The following is a 20,213-nucleotide window of genomic DNA, read 5'->3' on the forward strand; positions in this document are numbered from 1 at the left end:
AGGCCTCGAGGGGCCATCCAGTCCAACCCCTTCACATGCAGGAAGACACAACCGAAGCACCCCCTTCAAATATTAATCAGGGCAATCATATCACTTCTCAACTTTCTCTTCTCCAGGCTAAACATACCCAGCTCCTCAAGCTTTATGGTTTCCAGATGCTTCACCATTTGGTCACCCTCCTCTGGATAATGTCTCACAAAACTACAATTCCAGAGCACTGAGCCATGACAGTTAAAGTGGTGTCAAACTGGATTGTTTCTGCAGTGCAGATGCAGCCTCAGCGAGTATCCATGCGCAAGCAGAATTAAAATGCTCGTCTCCCAGAGCCCAAGTCCAACCGTCCAACCATTACCCCACACTTTACTCCTGTAAAGCAAGTTTACTTGTTTATTGATGGATTGCTACTGGAGTCCAAGAAGATGCAGCAATGGATTATATATATATTTCTTTAAATTAAAGCTAAAGGTTGACAAGATTGTCAAATTGACAAGGTTGTCAAGTCATGTCCGACCACAGGAGGCAGTGCTAATCTCCGTTACTAAGCCGAAGAGCCAGCATTATCAGAGACTACTCTGCGATCTTGTGGACAGTATGACTGCACAGAACACTGTTTACCTTCCCACTGGAGTAGTACTTATTTATCTACATGCATCTGCATGCTTTCGAACTCGCAGCAGGTCAAAGTGGTTCCCCCTACTTTTTTGTTGGCATTGTAATTCTCACACTCTGCCACTAGAGGCCATCAAAGTGCACCTTCTGCTGATGCATACAATACACTCCTACCGAGACATAACACTGCATGGCACTATGGTGCCACCTAGTGGAGCTAACACTGCAAAAGAATTAATGATGCTCGGAAAGGTAGAAAGAAGGTAGCAGGAAGAAAGACCCGTGTACCGAACTGATAGGCTTAAATCAAGGAAGACATGACAGCAGAGCTGTTGAGGAAAGGGAGTCTTTTAAGTGTCTTATTCACAGGGACATTGTGAGTCAAGGTTGACTTTAAACCAGTGAACAACAACAAAAGTGGCTCCTGTACTCAAGTTTTTGAAAACCACCATGAAGTTTCAGATGACAGCATTTACAGTCAAGCAAACAGTCTGGCACAGTGGTTTGAGTGTGGAACTATGATTCTGAAGACCAGGGTTCAATTCCCACCTCGGCCATGAAACCCACTGGGTCACCTTAGACAAGTCGCACTCTCTCAGCCTCAGGGCAAAAACAAATCTTGCCAAGAAAATTGAACCCAATGACAGGTTTGCTTTAGGGTCGGCATAAATCGGAAACAACTTAAAGGCATGCAATGACAACAAATGCTAACCTAGGGTTTAAGTGAGATAAACGCACATTCAAAATATCTACACTTAAGATTAGCAAGGTGTATTGTATAGATTCAGTGCTTTTGTGGATTTCTGTACTCTGGTCAGACAGAGACTCACAGACACACGGTTCTGTCTAGGATCCCAATGCATGAAATATACTCATGGTGTCCATGGAGGAACAAGGAGTGGTTCAAGGGTGGTGATGTCCAATCATGGGATTACAGTGGGACCTTGTTATCTGCTGGGGTTTGGGTCCAGGAACCCCCACTGATGGATAACAAAATCCGTGGATGCTCAAGTCACATTAAATATAAATGAAAAGAAAAATAGTGTCTAATATAAAATGGAAAATAAAGGTTTGCTGTTTGGCATTTATACTTTTTTTTTTAAAATTTTTTCAAGCCGTAGATGCTTGAATCCATGGGTAAAAGATCCATGGATAAGGAGGGCCAACCCAGGCTCAACAGAAAGCATGAGGCCATCATCTTTGCAGACAGAGACCTCTCTCACAATCCCACCAGTAGATGCAAGGGAACTGCAGAACCCAGAATGCTCTGCAAAGAAAGTTAGGTGTCTCATGAGGCGCCAAAGGTTTACTACTTGTATAGGGCAAGTAACTGTGCTTTCAAATCACAAAGACTTCTCAACATGGGGCAATGAGAGATATTTAGTGAGAGAGGGGCTAAATACAGTTGGCTCTCCACATTTGCAGCTTTTGTGGATTTGACTGTTCACGGATTTGATTAATATGTTCTCTCTAGGAATCTCTAGATCATCCACTGCAATTCTGCTTTCAACATCTGCCAAAAGTCATGCAGGAGGACCCAGAGACTTCTCTAGGCATTTGTAGGTCCTCCAGAGCAATGTCAAGGTCAATTGATGGCAGATCTTGACCATACAGTTGCCCTGGAGGATCTGGATTCCTAGAGAGGCGTTCTTGCAGGTTGAAAAAAAGTGTTGCTTTTTTAATGAGTACTTTTCTCACTTTCATGGGGGTCCTTTGCCTCTAACCCCAGCGAACGTGGGGCATCCACAGCATTCCCGTTTCACATACAAGGGTGCGGTTTACAAGCCAGTACAATCCACAGAGAGTGTGGGCTGGACTGGAGCCTGCTTGTTTGGCGGAGGGAAATAACACATTTCTGGCTGAGCCATTAACTCTCTGGGTGGCCTCCGCCAAACAAGCACAGCATCAGTTTCCCCCATTCTGTGAAAGACTGAGAGTGTGTGCGCACCTTCAGGTTGTCTGCCAACTTAGGGCCAACCCATGAATTTCCTAGGGTTTTCTTGGGCAAGGAACAGTGAAGTGGTTTTGCCAGCTCTTTACACTAAAATACAGCTTACAGCACCTGGTATTTGTTGGCAGTCTCCCATCCAAGTACTAACCAGGACTGACCCTGCTTAGCTTCCAAGATCAGACAGGCTCTTGGACAGGTTTTAAAAGACAGGAACATCAGCTACAGAGGAGAACTCAAAGATCCAACGCCGTAAAACACTCTGCGTGGTGAAATTGCAAGACTGGGAGGCGGGAGATTTGTGGGAATCTAATTAGATCTACCTGGGCAACTTGATCTAGACCTGCTTGGACAACATGCAATAAACTGGAGTCAAGTTTTCAACTCCTGTTTAAAAAGAGCAACAAGTGAGAAGCTGTTCCATGCATCCTACATGGAAATGTGGAAAAGTATGGGATTTGTTCCAGCTCTATAAACTGTAAGATATATTGCAGCTCAGAAGGAAAGGCTCCAGTTGGAGCAGAGAGTACAAACACATTACACCAGCCTTCTCCAACCTACAGCCCTCCAGTTTGTTGGACTACAACTCCCACCATCCCCAGCAAGCAGGGCAATCAGATTGATGGGAGAACATGGTATGTAGTGAGCCTCCAGAGTCAAGGAAAACTGCCGTCACAAATGGCACTAAAACCAGAAACAGTTGGATTTCCCTCTTCTTTAGGTGACTGACCAGTTGCCTCCACCTCTTTGTCTGTTAGTGGTCCATAGAATGGCAAAGGAAAGGAAAGACGACAGGAGTTGACTCCCAAAACTAGTCAAAAGCAAACAAGCAGAGTCAGAGATATATATGGAATAAACAAATATTAAACATTAGAATGAATCTATTAAAGAATCCATAATCCATATGTTAAAAAAAAATACATAGTCCATAATTCAGCAGCAATAGGTGTGGAGGTCTGTTAGGCATGAAGAGGCACATAATAAGAACAAGAGGCATGTTTTATTCTGTGAGGAATCTTACACTGATGTGCTTGTCTGGTGGGAAGAACTGAAAGATTGTAAGAACATTAACACCAGCCCCTGAAGAAGACAACAAGGACAAAATGAGGCTAGCTCTCATTCTGTGGAAGGCTTGTTAAGATCCACGGCCATCAGTCTTCCTCCAGTTATAGATTCGTGCCCAATGGACCTTCACACGATGGCTACTGAACTGTGTAGACGGTGCATTTTTTATACATGGATTATTGATTGTAGGCTTGTTTTCTGCTGCTCCCGAGACTAGAACACAAACCAATGGATTAAAATTGTAAGAAAAGAGATGGCCCTTGGGGTCTCTTCCAACTCTACGATTCTATGAAATGTGATCCCACCTAAACATTAGGAAGAACTTCTTAACTGTATACAGACTTCCTCAGAGGAGGGTGAATTCTCCTTCATTGGAAGTCTTCCAACAGAGGTTAGATGGCTACCTCATAAGGGTCCCTTTAGTTGTATATTCCTGCATGCTGGTGGGTTGGATGAGATGGCCCCTGGGATCCCTTCTAACTCTATGATTCCCAGTTATTGTATCTTCGTAATACGTTCATTTCTTGACTCAATCATGTTATTTGTTGGTTCATTTTATACTCTACTTTTCTCTCAGGAAGGAGTTCAATATACAGTCGTCCCTCCATTTGTGCAGACTTTGGATCCACATCCCTCACCTACTCACGAGGGGCAAATGGAGGGACTTAGAATGGGATGCATGCCCTGGGTTCCCATGAGGCAATGTCGCCATTCAAGGAGGATTTTTGTTTTTACAGCGGGGAGGGGGGTGCGGATCCCTCGTGAAAATGGACAGGCAACTGTACAAAAATTTAAAACAGTCCAGGTAAAACCCTATTTACAAAAAGCTAAAAGTAACAATTAAAACAGACAATTCTGTGAAAGAAGTACATCGGTAAAACAGTTTAAAGCATGTTTGAAGCATAATTAAAAAATAAAAAGATAAAAGTACATGGCATCATATTTAAAATAGAGAGGGGGGCAGGCAAGCCTCCAGAGGGAGAGAGCTTCACAACTTTGGTGCAACCACTGAGAAGTCTCTCTCTTCAATGTCCTCACCAAACAAGAAACAACCTTCCTCTGAAGCTCTTAAAATTCAGGCTGACTCACATAGGGAGATATGGTCTTATAGATTGTCAGGGCAGATAGGACTTTGAAGATTATAACCACCACCATCATAAAATTATCATCATCATCATCATCATCATCATCATCATCATCATATTTATTGATGTAGTGATTTGAGTGTTGGATGACAACTGAAGACCAGGGTTCGATTCTCTGCTCAACCATGAAGCCCACATGCTCTCAACATCAGGGAAAGGCAATGGCAAACCTCCTGTGAACACATCTTGTCCGGAAAAACCCACGATAGGGTCGTCTTAGGGTTGCCATAAGTCAGAAACGACTTGAAGGCAGGCAACAACAACATCCCACGTTTCTCCCAAAATTGTGACTCAAGGCAGCTTACAGTTTTTAAAATACACTATACGGTTGAAAATATACAAAATGTAAACATTAAAATAGGATTAAACTACTGGTAGGTCCCATCTCCAAGATACGTCATTATATATCTGCAGGTATTCCAAAATCCAAAAAACTCTAAAATCCAAAACACTTCTGGTTCCAGGCATAAGGATGGGAGGAAAGGGTGGATTGGTGGCCATCAGGTCCTGTTTACTCCGGTGTTTTTTTCTGGCCACGAGGTGGAGCTGAAAGAGCTGGTTTTGAAGATCAAAATTTCAATCCACAGACTTTCCTATAATTGGAAGGGGGGATGTGACCCATGGGCTGCATATGGCCCTTTGGGCCCCTATGGCCCTTGATTGGAGGCATTTTGAAGCAATAACAGTAATCATCATCATCCCATACACTTGAGAATGCTGGGCAAACTTGGAGCCCTCCAAATGGACATAGGGACCACATGCAATCCCTGATCACCTTTTCCTCTCTCCTGGTCTAAAGACATTCAGGCTGATCAAGGCAAGAGGCTCATCTGAATCCAGTCCCCTGCCTCCAACAAGGAATCCATCTGCAATATCTATGAGGGTGGTTCTCAGACTTTATACGGTCAAGAAAACCTCAAACTCCACTGAAGTGTAACAGAACCCTTTTTTAAACAGGTGTTCAATAGTTCTTCAGTGTTACAGGTGAGAGCCATTGTGGTCTTGTGGACAGAGCACTGGAGGGGGGCATGGAGATCCGGTTCACAGTATCTGGTGAGCCACGAATCTCACTGGGTGACTTCCTCAGCCTGTTCTACCTCACAAGGTTGGTATGGATTGGGGGTGGGGGGGGGGAAGCAATGCAAACTGCCTTGGGAGAGTCAGCATAGTGTAGTGGTTTAAGCTTTGGACTATGACTCTGGAAAAGTGGGTTTGATTCCCCACTCGGCTATGGAAACCCACTGGGTGACCTTGGGTGAGTCATGCACTCTCAGCCCCCCAAAAAACCAGTGATAACCTTAAGGCCATCATATTTCAGAAATAAAGGCATACAATAACAACAACACTGCCCTCAGCTCAATGGAAGAACGGCAAGGTAGAAATGGAACCAGCTAATTACCTAATTAATAACTACTTAATAGGACATGTTACATCCGTCGCAGCATCATAGCACTTTGGTGCTGGAAAAGCCACTTAGTCCAACTCTCTGTCATGCAAGAATCCACTGCTAAAGCTTCCCAACCCCAGTTTAAAAGCCTCCAGCAAAAGAGAGCTCATCAGCTCTGACTATAAGGAAATTCTTCCTACCATTTAGCCAGATGCCGCGATCTCACATTAGTGTTGCAAAGTATAAACTCTTGCATGCAGTTATGCATGGACTGTGCTATGCAACCCCTACATGAATGGCAACATTGTGCAACCATTTGCACAGCTCAACATGCATGCACAACTCCACTTCCACAGCCTTGAACTGAATGCAGATGTTTCACACTAGTCTAAAATGCCCAGCCACTTCCACAGACCTATGTATGCTTGATACACCAACAGGATTCTATCTTCCAACTCTTTCCATCTTCAGCCCCTTCAGATATTTAAAATTGGCTGTCATATCACCTCTCGGGTCTAATCTGCACTGCAGAATTAATGCAGTTTAACACTGCTTAAACTGTCATGGCTCGATGTTATGAAATTCTGGGGTTTGTAGTTTTGTAAGATATTTAGCCTTCTCTGACAGAGAACTCTGGTGCCACAACAAACTACAAATCCCAGAATTCCATAGCACTGAGCCATGGCAGTTAAAGCGGTATCAAACTGTGCAGATTAGACCCCAATCTCTTTTTTTCTGGTCCAGACCTACTCATCTCCCCAAACCATTCCCCACAGAGCTTCATTTCCAGACCCTTCACCATCTATACATATTCCAGCTTGTCAATGTCCTTCTTGAACTGTGATTCCCATAGAGGGGCACAGGATCCCAGGTGAAGTTGAGCTAAAGCAGAACAGAACGAGAGTATCAATGCTCTTGACATGAACTTTGTCCAGTTTAGGTCAGGTGTCATGACTGCTCAATTATTCCCAAAACTCAGTCAAGTGGATTCTTCATGGAGAGAATGTACATAAAGACAGAGTGGATAAGGGCAGAAGAAAGAGAGAACAGATGTATTCCAACATATCTGGCTTTCTTCAAAGAAAGAAAGAAAGAAAGAAAGAAAGAAAGAAAGAAAGAAAGAAAGAACCTTTCTTCAAAGTTAATCATATCAGAGGTCAGTTTTTAAAAAAAGATCCAGCAACACCCAAGAAAATAAGCTACAGACTCACCTCTGTAATGAACCGGATGCACTCAAGAAACATGTAATCCTTATGGTTTTCATTCACCACCTTCTCATCGACAAAATGCCGAGGCTCAAGATTTGGGTGATCTGAGATAGGAGCACAGTATTTCAGTGTGTCTTCTTTTATCCCACACCAAGGACATGCTCAGTGGTGTCACTAGGACTGGTGACAGTATGGTAACTCATGCTATCAGACCAAGGTTGCCTGGTACACCTCCCAGCCTGCCATGGTGGGAGTGGGCTGCTACTGCTACCTGGTATCCTTTTCCAGGTCTCGCAGTACTGCTGGGCATGCAGGAGAGGCCACAAACTCTCTTTCTTGCCTGGCCTGCAGTCCCACCAGATCCGGAGGTCACCCCCTTCCCACCAGTAGCCACTGGTGAGTGTGGGCTGCTACCAAACAGGGTCTGGCAGAGCAGACTGGGATTTGTAGTTTGGTGAGGCACCACAGCTCTCTGAGAGACCAGACTGAAGAACTCAAAAACTACAAATCTCAGGATTCCACAGGATGGAGCCATGACAGTCAAAGTGGCATCAAACTACTTTATTTCTACAGTGGTAACACATCATAACCCCCCTAACCCCTTAGTCCCTTCCATATAGGGGATTCTACATGGGGCACATCTGTCACAAGTCTGTCATTTGTTCAGTCAGCCAAAACTCATTTTTAAACCAGTGACCCTAGAACTAAATCCTATGGTGCGTCCCAACCACAGCAGTCCCATTGATCAATGCAACTGATGCACCTGCTGACTCAACAAACTATTTAATGGGTTGGGTCTACTCTAGTTGGGATCATTAACCAATTAACCAACATAAATGTCTGGTTAACAGGAAATCCTAGTAAGACTGGACCATGGCTAGAGCCAATGGGTGGTGTAATCCTTAGCCATGGTTAAGAAGAGCAATGGAAAACAGGAATTCCCATGGAAGAAGGAGGATCCATTTGCTACCTCCTTCATCATGGCTAAGGAACAGTGATGCTTTTGCAGCCCTCGGTATGGATTTGCCCAATGTAAAACAGAATAGATCCAGTCCTAGTTAATGCATTGGAGGGGGGGAGAGATAATATTTTGCCTGGTTACCTATCAGCTGTGAGCTGCCCCATATGAAAGGCAGGAACTGAAAGTCATCTAGACCCCAGACTCCTTGGCTGCCGGCTGGTTCCATCCGGTAGGTTTTTTGGAGTTTTCGCATGACCTCCAAGTACCTGAAAATGGAGAGGAAAGAAAATCATAAGATCATTACCACTGTGGAGGACTCAACACGTTGGCTGTCTTTTAAGGGAACCTAGGCAGAGCCAGAGCGGTGTAGTGGTTTCAGTGATGGACTAGGACTCTGGACATGAGGATCCAAATATCCACTAATCCATGGAAACCAGCTGGGTGACCTTGGGCAAGTCACACTCTCTCAGCCTAAAAAGAAAGCAAAGGCAAACCCTCTCTGGACAAATCTTGTCAAGAAAACTGCATGACAGGTTTACCTTAAGGTTGCCATAAGTTGGAAACAACCTGAAAGCAAACAACTACCATACATACAGATTGTATTGATTTGATCAACTAAAATTCATGACCAACCAACCACAAGATTGCTTACTTCCATTGGTTCAACATCCCTGTGAATTCCAATTCCTGTTCTCACCCAGTGGGTTTCCATGGCTGAGTGGGAACCCCAGCCTCCCCCAGAATGTTAGTTCAACATTCAAATCACTACACCACACTGCCTCTGCTAGGGTTTTCTTAGCAAGATTTGTTCACAGGGATGTGTGTAATTGCTATCTTCTGAGGCTGAGAGAGGTCCCCCGGTTGGTTTCCATAGCCAAGCAGGAATCCTAGTCCAACACTCAAACCACCATGTGACTTCTCAGGATATGTTCAAAGGAGGTTTGCCTTTGCCTCCCTCTGAGGCTAGTAGAGTGACTTGCCCAAGGAGACCCAGTAGGTTTCCATCACCAACCAGGAATTTGAATCCTGGCCCCCAAAGTCCTAGTCCAACACTCAAACCACTATGTGACCTGCCAGAAGAAATTTGACAGCGGAATACGCTGTCGGAATTTAAAAGATCATTAAAGACCAGTCTCTTCTGGGAGCTTATCCAGATGATTTTTAAACTGTGCTTTTTACATGTGGATGGTTTTAATATGTGTACGTCTTATTTGTCCTTTTAAATTGATGTGTGTTTTGAAGGCACAGAACAACAACAACAACAACAAGAGTTTAGTAAACCTAACAACAATCCTGAAAGGTCAGGATAGTCAGGAAAGAACTATTCACGCACATTGCGAATGTGGGACTGGAGAGAGAATAGCTAGCAAGCTCATGACCTCATGTGAGGTTGTGGCAAAGGAAGGACTTATTGTATTGAAGAAGTCATATGACTGGTATCTTAGGGAGTACATTGTCATTTCACTCACATACTGAAACGCACACACGTCTCCGCAGCTTTACCTGTTGAATACTTTGAAGACAATGGCCAGCTGGTCGTCCACTCGGAGAACACCAATCTTGCAAAGGCAACAGAGGAATGCGGCAAATGCTGCTTCGTGGCCTGAAACATCATTTATCATTGATATAACACATTTTTATTGCTATATTTTTTATTATATTAAAATAGTCACATCCTCCCTTCCAATATCCAGAAATCTCAGGGTGGGTACAACTGTTATTTCTGCAGAAGCAGATATCCCTATAAATACAAGTTGGGTATCCCTTATCTGAAATGCTTGGGGCCAGAAGTGTTCTAGATTTTGCCATCACATTCAGTGATATATAGGAATTAAAATGTACAGTGGAGAAGACTGCCTCCAAGTGTGGGCAACCTTCTTTGGAGGGTTTTAAACTGAGGCTGGATGGAGTGATTTGATTGTGCCTTTTTGTGAAGCAGGGAATTGGACTGGATGGTCCTTGGGGTCTCTTCCAACTCTATGATATCAGCTGCCAAAATCCTCCAGTCAATATGATCATGGCTGCAGTTGCTGACCTATGCTGGGAACTATAGTCCAGACAAAGTCGCTTTGAGTCTACCATGGAGAAGCCTCCAGAAAAAACAAGACTAATCAATACCTGTCCCGTAGTCGATGCGTGTGGAGTTCCCAACTGATTCCTTCAGATACACAGCCACCTCAGGAACAGCTCCAGACAATTCTTTGGGAATCACAGTGGCAACCAGATTCTCTGCTCCCTAAGAAGAAACAATCCATAGTCAGAACACAAGCTAGAATGGAAGTTTTTAGCTCCCAATGACAGCAAATCAAGAATAAATCCTCAGACCTCCCTCTTCCCTAGACAGGAACATCTTTCCTTTTGGTACAGGATTACTGTAGACAAGTGGTGCTAAATGCAAGTCTTTTAAAATGGAGAAGCAGCTATCACAAACTTGTCCTAGCAGACATTTTACAAATATTAAACTTGGATAATGCATATACTGTATCAAAGTTAGGTATATGGCATTCCAGATGCTGTAGGACTACACCTCTGACAATCTCCTTACCAATTTGGCTATGCCGGGCAGAACTTATGGTAGATATAGGTCAAAACATCTGGAGGGCTGAGGGTTCATAGAATCATCCTAGGCTGCATCAACTAGATCGAAGGAATCATTGAATCACAGAATTGGAAGAGACCCCAAGGGCCACCCAATCCAACCCCGTTTTGCTATGCAGGAAGATACAATGAAAGCACTCATGACAGATGGCCATCCAGCCTCTGTTTAAACACCTCCAAAGAAGGTGACCCCACCACACTCCAAGGGAGTGTGTTCCACTGTTGAACAGCTTTTACCATCAGGAAATTCTTCCTAAGGTTTAAGTGGAATCTTTCTTCCTGTAGTTTGCATCCATTGCTTCGTGTCCTAGTCTTTGGAGCAGCAGAAAATAAGCTTGTTCCACCCTCAGCTTGACATTCCTTCAAATATTGAAACATGGCTATCAACTCTTTGGTTTTAAGGCTTCTGTAGCTTTAACGGTTGTGTGGAAGAAGGAATTTCAGCAAGTGTTGTTTGTGACCTAGTTGTCTAACAAGCAATACCTGCTGAACATTCCCTCTTACCATTAGCTATCAAGAGCCCTCTACGATTTTCATTCTGGCAGCCCCAGAAGGGACAAGCCTTTCTCTGGTACTAAGAAAAGGCAGAAAACAATAAGGAGGCAAGTGCCATGTGCTTAATGATCCTGTGTTTCTGCATGTTTACAACCCCACTGATTTCTGCTGAAGGCTCCTGAAGAAGGCCTTTTCTCATACAGATGTTGGGTTATTTTACAAGGAATAAACAGTTGACCATGTTTTGAACATCTGGATCTTGCCTCTTTACTGTTTTCTACTGTTAAAAAGCTTTTCAATACTCTCTTCCCTAAGAAAAGGAATAAGACTCTCTGAGAGCACTTGGCAGCCCTGCTCTATCCCCTATCTTGGCCTACCTGGTCTAGCTTGGCGAACCACATCCGGAAGGCCTTGTTCCCAAAGCGAGACGGCTGGTCCACCGGTGGGGTCTCATCAATCCACCTGTCAAGCGTGTTGAGGAGATCAACCAGTTTTTCGATAGGCTGATGAAAGAAAGGAAAGCTGTTCACTTGACAGAAGAGACAAGGGAGGTACAGAAAGCAAATGCCTCACATGCTAGGAGGTCAGGGGAAGAGGAAGCTATGTCCGCCCTGCAAACTTCGATCAGGACACTGTTACTTATATTGGGCAACTGCAATGGTTCCAGGGGCCAATTCCCTGCCCTTGGGACCCTCACAGACTGCCAAAAACACCAGAGGCAGAAAGTAACCAGAAATCTGTACCTGGGTTTGAAAAATGGAGCATTGCTGCTGTGAAATAAATACAAGGGGCTCCTGCAATCATTTTAAAAAGCGAACTGATGCTCCTGGAAAATTCTATGAAAGACAACTGATTTTTTGTAAAGGAGGGTAAAGAATGAAGAAGGGGGGGATATATGGAATTCAGTATTGAACACAAGCACTCTTGTGATATGAGGAGAATATAAAAGCATCCCTCAGTTAACAAAGCCTTGGACAAAGAAGCTCATATTTACAAAGTCTTCTCATGTCTAGCTTCCCATTTTTTCCTCCTTGTCTTCTGTCTAGCTGGGTTTTTTAAAATCAGCATTAGCACTGAGAGGATACACTTTCAGTATGAGGTTGCAGCAGCATGTCTTCAATAAAAAAATGCAATAGCCAGGAATTCTGGCAGCAAAAGTCAAAAACACTTGAGGTTTAGGAAGCATTGGCATGCAGCCTTTAATCCTTGCAGTACTCATCCAAAAAGCACTGGCAGATACATACTTATAAATCTTAATGGTATTTAAGAAGAGCTTAGGTGCACTTCAGCAGTGAAATCCTGTACTCGCGTGGGATTGAGGTCTAGATGGCCCTTGGAGTCCCTTCCTACTCTATGATTCTAACCCTGCATTTTGGCATTTCTACCAGCCATTGCTGTCCCTTTTGCTGCTTCTGCAGCAGCTGATCCAGGATGGAAATTCCTCCTTGAAGTGAGGGAGAAAGGACACTGAGAGCAGCAGCAAAGGCAGCAGATCTGACTTTGCTGGAGGCATCCTTCATGAGACGCTCTCCTGGGCCAGAGTTCGATCCCTCATTCTGTCAGCAGAAGGACGAGGAGGAAAAACTGCCGACCCCAGCAACTTTCCAGCCCTTGAAGCATTAACCAAGGAGGATGAGAAAGACAGGGAGGGAAGGGGGGAAGCCAAGAGCTAGCGTCTTGGGGGGGGACGTGTATCCATGCCCATGGAGAAGAGGCCTCTAGGGATGTCTGCAGATTCATTGATTGGAGTTGCAGGCTTCCCAGGGAAGAGCAATGGGTCGGGATTGTGGTGTGAGGAGAAATTAACAGAAGCCACCAACTGCAAGCCCACAAAACGTAAAACATTTTGGCACTTGTTCATGTTCACATTGGTTTTTGTGGTGTTGCTGTGGGTCTTCAGGTTTCTTCTGACTTACGGAGACCCTAAGGGGGACCTGAGAGCAGTCTGACCACTGGGGAGCTGGGTTCAAATTACCACTCGGCCATGGAAAAGCACTGGGGGATCTTGGTCAAGCCACACACTCTCAGACTCAGAGGAAGGCCACGGCAATCCCCTTCCCGGTGAACAAATCTTGTCAAGAAAACCCTGGGAAGTCTACGGGGTTACCATAAGCTGGGAACAACTTGAAGGCATACGACAATAAAGGGGGGTCTATCACAAGGTTTTCTTGGCAAATCTTGCACAGAGGGTGTTTGTCTGACTTATCCAAGGACACCCAGAGTTCTAGTCCAACAAGCAAACCAAAAAACTCGTTGGCTCTCCTGGCTTTTGCAGTACCGTGATGAAAATACCACTCTAGATGCAACCAACATATCTGTGTACTTAGCACTTATGTTTGTAGTTTACTGAGTTATTAATTATTTGTTTTATCTTTTATACATTATATTCCACATCTCCACCAGTGAGCTCATGACTCTCCTTCTCCCCCCTTTCCTTGCCCAACTACCCAGCAAGGGATGTCAGGCTGAGAACATAAGAATGACTGCTCAAAGGTCCACCATGTGAGGCCGGACTAAGGTACCACAACAATCTTGTGAGGGAGGTCAACACTGACAGTGTGAACATGACTGGTCTAAGGTCCACCTCTCGCCTGCACAAGCAGCCCTCAATTAACAAATCCTCTGACAATCTTTTTTACTGCCACCCAACCCTTCCTTTTCCTCTTCATCCTCTGTCTTTCTGGAAGCATTAGGAGGATGGTGAGGAAGGGCTAGAGAAACACAGACTTTCAGTGTCAGGTTGTAGCAGTGTGTCTGTAGTAAAACAATGTAATCAAGAGCTGGAAAATAGCATACTTGCCTACAAAAGACAAGGTATTATTATTATTATTATTATTATTATTATTATTATTATTATTAACCTTTATTTATAAAGTGCTATAAATTTACACAGCGCTGTACATACAATCTTTTTAATTCGACGGTAAACAGCAGTTACCTCTAAAGTATCTTACTAAGCATGCATGAACACCAAAACAGAGAGAAAGGGGAAGAGCATATAAACCTGTTTTACCAGCTATCCCCAGCTTATCGGAAAACCACAAATCTATAAGTTTGGCTACCAAAACGGAAATCATTAGAAAAATGGAAGCTGGTGAAAGCAAAAGGCAGCCCTGGATGTATTTTGGAAATCATCTCCAGAAGGTGCAAAATATGTTTGTTTACTTCTGCTAGATGCATCTGACCTGATTCTTTCATTTTGCATATGGATGTTCTTAGTTTTGAATAAAAACTGTGTGTAAAACACCAAACCTTTCTTTTTTATGGGGGTTAGGAACCCGTCTGTATTCTTACCAGGTTATTTCTGACTCTGGTATCAAATTTTCTGTTAAAGACGAAATACCTAGCAATATGTTTTACTTTGTTAACTGAGGTTTGGGAAGGAAAACCCCATTCAACAAAATGGGATATTTTGCTGCCAAGACAAACAGCAGGCATTGGTGTGTGGCTCTAGACTACAGTAGGAAGCAAAAGATTAAATCCTTCTTACCATCTCCAGGAAGTATCTGAATCTGAATTTAGCCTCTTGCACCTATTTATTTTTCCCACATAGAAACAATGCAATTGCTAATGACAAAAAGTACCATCACAGTAGATGGAAAATTTGTTTTTATGAAACATAAGAAAAGGACAAGAAATCTGCCCAGGTCACACTGCGATCAAGAAAGGAGGCACAATTTTATATAGCTTTCAAGGGGGGAGAGAACAGGATCAGAGTAATTCATATTGGACAAAGCTAACGCCACCTGCCGGTCTCAACAGTTACAAATGGAGCCCAGAAAGTTACTTTTAAGAATAGGTAAAATCACCCACTGAAGCTGACTGTAACTGAACAGTGATGTGCTCTTAGCTCTGCCAAGGTAAAGTGCATCTTTGATTAAAAGCATTAAAACAATGCAAAGAAGGAAGAACTAAAAGCAAAAGCAGAAGAAACTTAACTCAGCAGTGGAGGCGAAACAGTTTTTGAGACAGATCCAAACCATTCTGAATCAAAAATGTTTTTACCCATTGGATACCCAATGGAGGACAGACGAATTGGGCTCCCCCAAAGATTATCATATTATCCCTCAGGGCGCTATGTATTCTTTCTCCCCTGTCTGGTTCATCCCTACAGCCTTGCAAGGTAGATTGGGGTGAGAGACCAGGACAGCCATTTGGTTTTCAACCTGTCTGATCAGATACAGACATGGCTCACTTGGCCCCAAAAGGTATTCAGCAAGGCCAAACACTACCCACATATGCATTCTGGGGGTTTGGGTCCCTTTAAGAACTATGGCGAAACAGAAGAGAAGGCACAAGATAGGTCTGGCATTTCAACTTCACCTGGGGGCATTGCTAGACTTTAGAAACATTACTTTTTTGGACTCCAACTTCCAGAATCCCTCCACCAGCAAACCATACTGATAGGAGAATCCTGGGAGCTGCAATCCACAAAAAGTAATTATTTTAAAGGAATCAAGACTGAGAAAATAACCCTCTCTCAGTCACTAACAGAAGGAGAACCAGATCATTTTTACACTGACTAGGGAACTCAGCTCAAGCAGTAAGAGAAAAGGGTGGCCGGTTCACTCACCTCAGAGACTTTGTATTCACAGGTCAGTTTCTTGCCTTTAATGCCCTCATTCAGGGTGAGGATGAAGCCCATATAATCTGCATATGCCTGTCAAAGAGCATGCAAACATCACAGAATAAAGAGAGGGCATTAGCCAGACAATAGATCCACAAGTCAAGTCTTTTTAAGTTACAGAATCAAAAGTTGAGATTCTGCATGGGGAGGTGTAGCATAAATCCACACAGGTGGAGATACACACTGACTGCACTACACACCCCTAATGTGGAATGGTAATGTAGTGCAACTGTGTATGTAGTGCAATAACCAAATGCACATGTTTAAACCAACTGCACATGCACAGTGAACATTGGAATACTATTGTCAGTGTCTCATTCCACATCTTCTTCAGTAACAATGCTGCTTAGCCCTATTGCTACATACCTAAGCATATGTAAAGTTACATAATGTACACCATGACAGAGGTTTCCAGCCAATAACACTGAATCTCCCTTATCCAAAATGCTTGGGACCAGAAGTATTTTGGATTTCTGAGGTTTGGGGATTTTAAAATATTTGTGTGTGTGTGTGTGTGTGTGTGTGTGTGTGTGTGTAAAATGAGATATCTTGGAGATGGTACCCATGTCTAAACACATAATTCATTTATGTTTTGTCTATACTTTATACACATAAGTATACTGAATTACTGAAGGTAATTTTATAGACAATATTTTAAAGTAATTTTGTGCATGGAAAAACGTTTGTGTACATAAAACCATGAGAAAGCAAACCTGTCACTATCTCAGCCACCCATGCGGACAATTTTAGATTTAGGAATATTTCAGATTTTGGGATTTTGGATAAGGGAGACTCAATCTGCAGTAAAAAAAAAAAGCCTAAGACGTTAAATAATTGCCCTTAGAAGGTAATGTGACAATATGACAAGTCATTAGGTACTCTTTCTCATTACTGCACTTTGGGAATTTGGAATTTTGAAATCTAACTTTTTAGTGCTCTAATTATAGCCTCTGGCAAAGAGAGATGACTTGTCTGGCTGGAATCCAGGAGTAACGAAGTAATTACTTATATGCAGGTGGTGGCAACAGAAGGAAAAAGACTGTGGGCCCAGTGGCTCTGATGGAGATAAGATGACAATACAGAAACAGGCCGCCATTAGATATTGGCCAGAATTCTGTGGTGTTATGCATGCAAGGATATGGGATTCAGCTCTATCAGAAAAATTAACACAAAGAATCAAAGAACTCACTGAAGACATGGACACAAATAACTGCAGATTGGTTCACCTTTGTTTGCTGTATTGATCAATCCAAAGGCTGAATAAGACAATCCCCAACCACTCACAGTTGTATGTGGAATAATGAATTTGGCTGAAATAGTCATAAACTCTGGGGACACTCAACTGTATACGTATATACAGCTGTTGTTGTTGTGTGGCTTCAAGTCGCTTCAAACTGATGGCAGACCTATCGCAGTTTTCTAGGGCTCAAAGTATATGGCCCACCCAAGGTTACCCAGTGGGTCTCCATGGCTGAGCAGGGAATTGAACCCTCATCTCTAGAGTTGTAGTCCAACTATCAAAACCACTACACCATGCTGATGAGAATGTTTTGCAAGATGTACTCAAACTGTAAACTACTAGTTTAGAAGGCTCTATCTTATCCTCCTATTTGCAGTGAAGACAACCTGCCAAATAGATGTATTTCTTGAAGGGGAAGAGCAAACATGGAGGTAAGGGGCTTCTTAGTCGTGCTCAAAATGGAGGACATTCTGTAATTCCTACAGGACAGAAGGTTGGAAATGTAGGACATGTCCTGGAAAAGGAGCGCTATCTGGTCATCCTGATACTTCCATACCTGAGAACGTTTCCATTTTGCCATGTCAGGAACCATGTTGATTTCCTTTTTGGGGACTATGAAGTTTTGGCAGGGTAGAGGCACTGCCTCCTCGGGGGATTCTGGAAGAGAGAGGAAGACATTGGTTCAGATAATCAGTATTTTCAATTCAATGCACAAGAAGGTGGGGGTGGTATTTGCCAATGAGAATCAGCATGGTACAGGAGTTTGGTTATTTCCTTTATTACAGTGGCCCCTTGGTATCCAATGGCCTTTGGCTCCAGGGACCCTTGTGGATACCAAAATCTGTGGATGTTCAAGTCGCATTAAACGCAATGGATGGTAAAATGGTGTAACTTGTCTAAAATGGCAAAATAATTTTCTTTTCCTTTTGGAATGTATGTATTTTTAAAACATTTTCAAGCCATGAGTGCTTGAATCTGTGGATAGAAAAATCTGTAGATATGGAGGGCCAACTGTATCAAAAGCATTCCACCCTGAAAAAGTGGTGTAACAATGATTTTAAATAAGAAAACATTTTCCTGCCTTTTGTGCCCTGCTGCTCTTGGAATCTGAGCGGCTCAACTTGTTCTACGCAGACGTCCTTCTCCCTTTCACACCTCTCTGTGACATCAAGGAAGTGCATTCAATAAGTAAAAGAGATTCATCGCCATAATTTCCTGCGCATACAGAATTAATGCATCCTAACAGACTCACCCGCCCGCCTCATAGTCCCACAGAAACCAGGGACAGCTGCACAGGTTTCAAATAGCAAACAGCAATAGAAGAAGGTCTCCGTTTTGTATTATTACTACTACTGTTATTCTGTTCCTGTGTATACAGGGGAAAAGGGCTATATTTATCCAAAGACCTGTGCTCTCATATAGAATGGTACAGCATTAAACTCCGCAAACCACCCTGAAAACTTATCAGGAAACCTCCAATGCACAAAGCAAATAATACTCTCTTCCAACAGCCACATCTAGAGAGTGAGCTCTTACTGCGTTTGTTCCTTGAGAAAGAGGCGCAGTCGTTTTAGATTCTGGGTTTAAGGGCCTTATTAGTCCCCTCCCCTTTTTTTAAGTGTTATTAAAGATAAAAGGTGAGTTTGCCCTTTTGAGATAATAATAATGGAGATTATTTTTGAAGCACCCATTCAAAAGTGTGGTTTGCTGCTGCATTTGTGGACCTCTCCACGGTCATTTGGTTGAATGGAGTTCTCCCCAAATGTCTCCCCCCTCGAATGCAGCACCGCTTGAGGACTGCAACCTTGCAATGACTTTCATTATGTAAAGACACTCTGCTGCAACATCACACACAAAGTGTAAATAAACACACACACACACACCATTTTTCCACACTGATGACTAGTACATGAATGAGGGAAACTGATTCCAGTCAAATGAATCCACTCAAGCTGGAGCTACACTGCAGAAATAATGCAGTTTGACATTACTGCAACAGCTCCATGCTATGGAATTCTGGGATTTGTATTCTGATGTGGCACCAGAGCTGACAGAGAAGGCAACATAGCTTACAAAACTACACATCCCATGATTCTATAGCATTGAGCCATGGCAGTTAAAGAGGCCTCAAACAGTATTATTGCTGCAGTGCAGATGCACCTCAGAGGCAATGTGACATTTATCTATGGTGGCTACTAAGGTATAGTTGACTTTAAGGCTATTATTATCAGATTTATCTGTTTGTTTCTTTGTTTTTGACTGCTCTCTAGAGTTTGGGATATAAGTAGCCTTAGATCACAACTTGCTCCAAGGCAGTGAGAGCAGGAAGAACACGCCATAACAATGTACTTGCAAAATGAAGATCTCAGGCAAGCGAGTCAAGCAACATATTACAAGCTGAAACACAAGCCTCTGGGCTTTTGCAAGGCAAAATAGAAGCTCAGAACAACACAAGATGAAACTTTAAGATATAAAGTAGGGTTTGACGGTGTCTTCTGCCCTCCCCAGAAAGGAGCATATGACAAACCTGTAAGGCAGGCCCCTATTGTATATACTGTGTGTGTGTATATGTGTGTGTGTACACACACACACACACACATATACACATTCATACACACATAAACATATACACATATGCAGTTGGCCCATGGCACAGGACCCCCGCAAAAGTGGAAGAACTGCAAATAAAAAACCCACTATGTTTTTACCTGGGAGAACACCTCTCTAGGAATCTCTATGTCCTCCAGTGCAACTCTATGGCCAAATGTTGACCATGGAATGACGCTGGGGGACCTACAAATGCCTAGAGAGGCGCTTTCTCTAGTTATCTCCAAGTCCTCCAGTGCAACTCTATGGCCATCTTCCAGCAGAGTTGCGCCGGAGGACCTAGAGATTCCTAGAGAGGACATATTAATCAAACCTGCAAATAA

General features: G+C 43.2%; 1 protein-coding gene across 2 annotated transcripts in view; it reads right to left on the reverse strand.

Moving 5' to 3' along the window:
• PTPA (protein phosphatase 2 phosphatase activator) overlaps positions 1 to 20,213 on the reverse strand; it is a 33,517-nt gene that overhangs the window by 12,263 nt on the left and 1,041 nt on the right. Inside the window, exons 2-9 of one of the 2 annotated variants that reach the window (XM_089535146.1) lie at positions 18,365 to 18,442; positions 17,840 to 17,940; positions 15,990 to 16,076; positions 11,794 to 11,919; positions 10,442 to 10,559; positions 9,827 to 9,926; positions 8,465 to 8,589; positions 7,366 to 7,466 (exon numbers count right to left, since the gene is read on the reverse strand). In XM_089535146.1, coding sequence (XP_089391272.1) covers positions 7,366 to 7,466; positions 8,465 to 8,589; positions 9,827 to 9,926; positions 10,442 to 10,559; positions 11,794 to 11,919; positions 15,990 to 16,076; positions 17,840 to 17,940; positions 18,365 to 18,442 — 836 coding nt within the window. The remainder of the gene's footprint in view (positions 1 to 7,365; positions 7,467 to 8,464; positions 8,590 to 9,826; positions 9,927 to 10,441; positions 10,560 to 11,793; positions 11,920 to 15,989; positions 16,077 to 17,839; positions 17,941 to 18,364; positions 18,443 to 20,213) is intronic. The other variant, XM_089535147.1, reaches the window with a different exon arrangement.

Source organism: Sceloporus occidentalis, unplaced genomic scaffold (genome assembly GCF_023333645.1).
Source record: "Sceloporus occidentalis isolate IW3139 unplaced genomic scaffold, rSceOcc1.0.p SCAF_8, whole genome shotgun sequence".
Taxonomy (NCBI): Eukaryota; Metazoa; Chordata; class Lepidosauria; order Squamata; family Phrynosomatidae; genus Sceloporus; species Sceloporus occidentalis.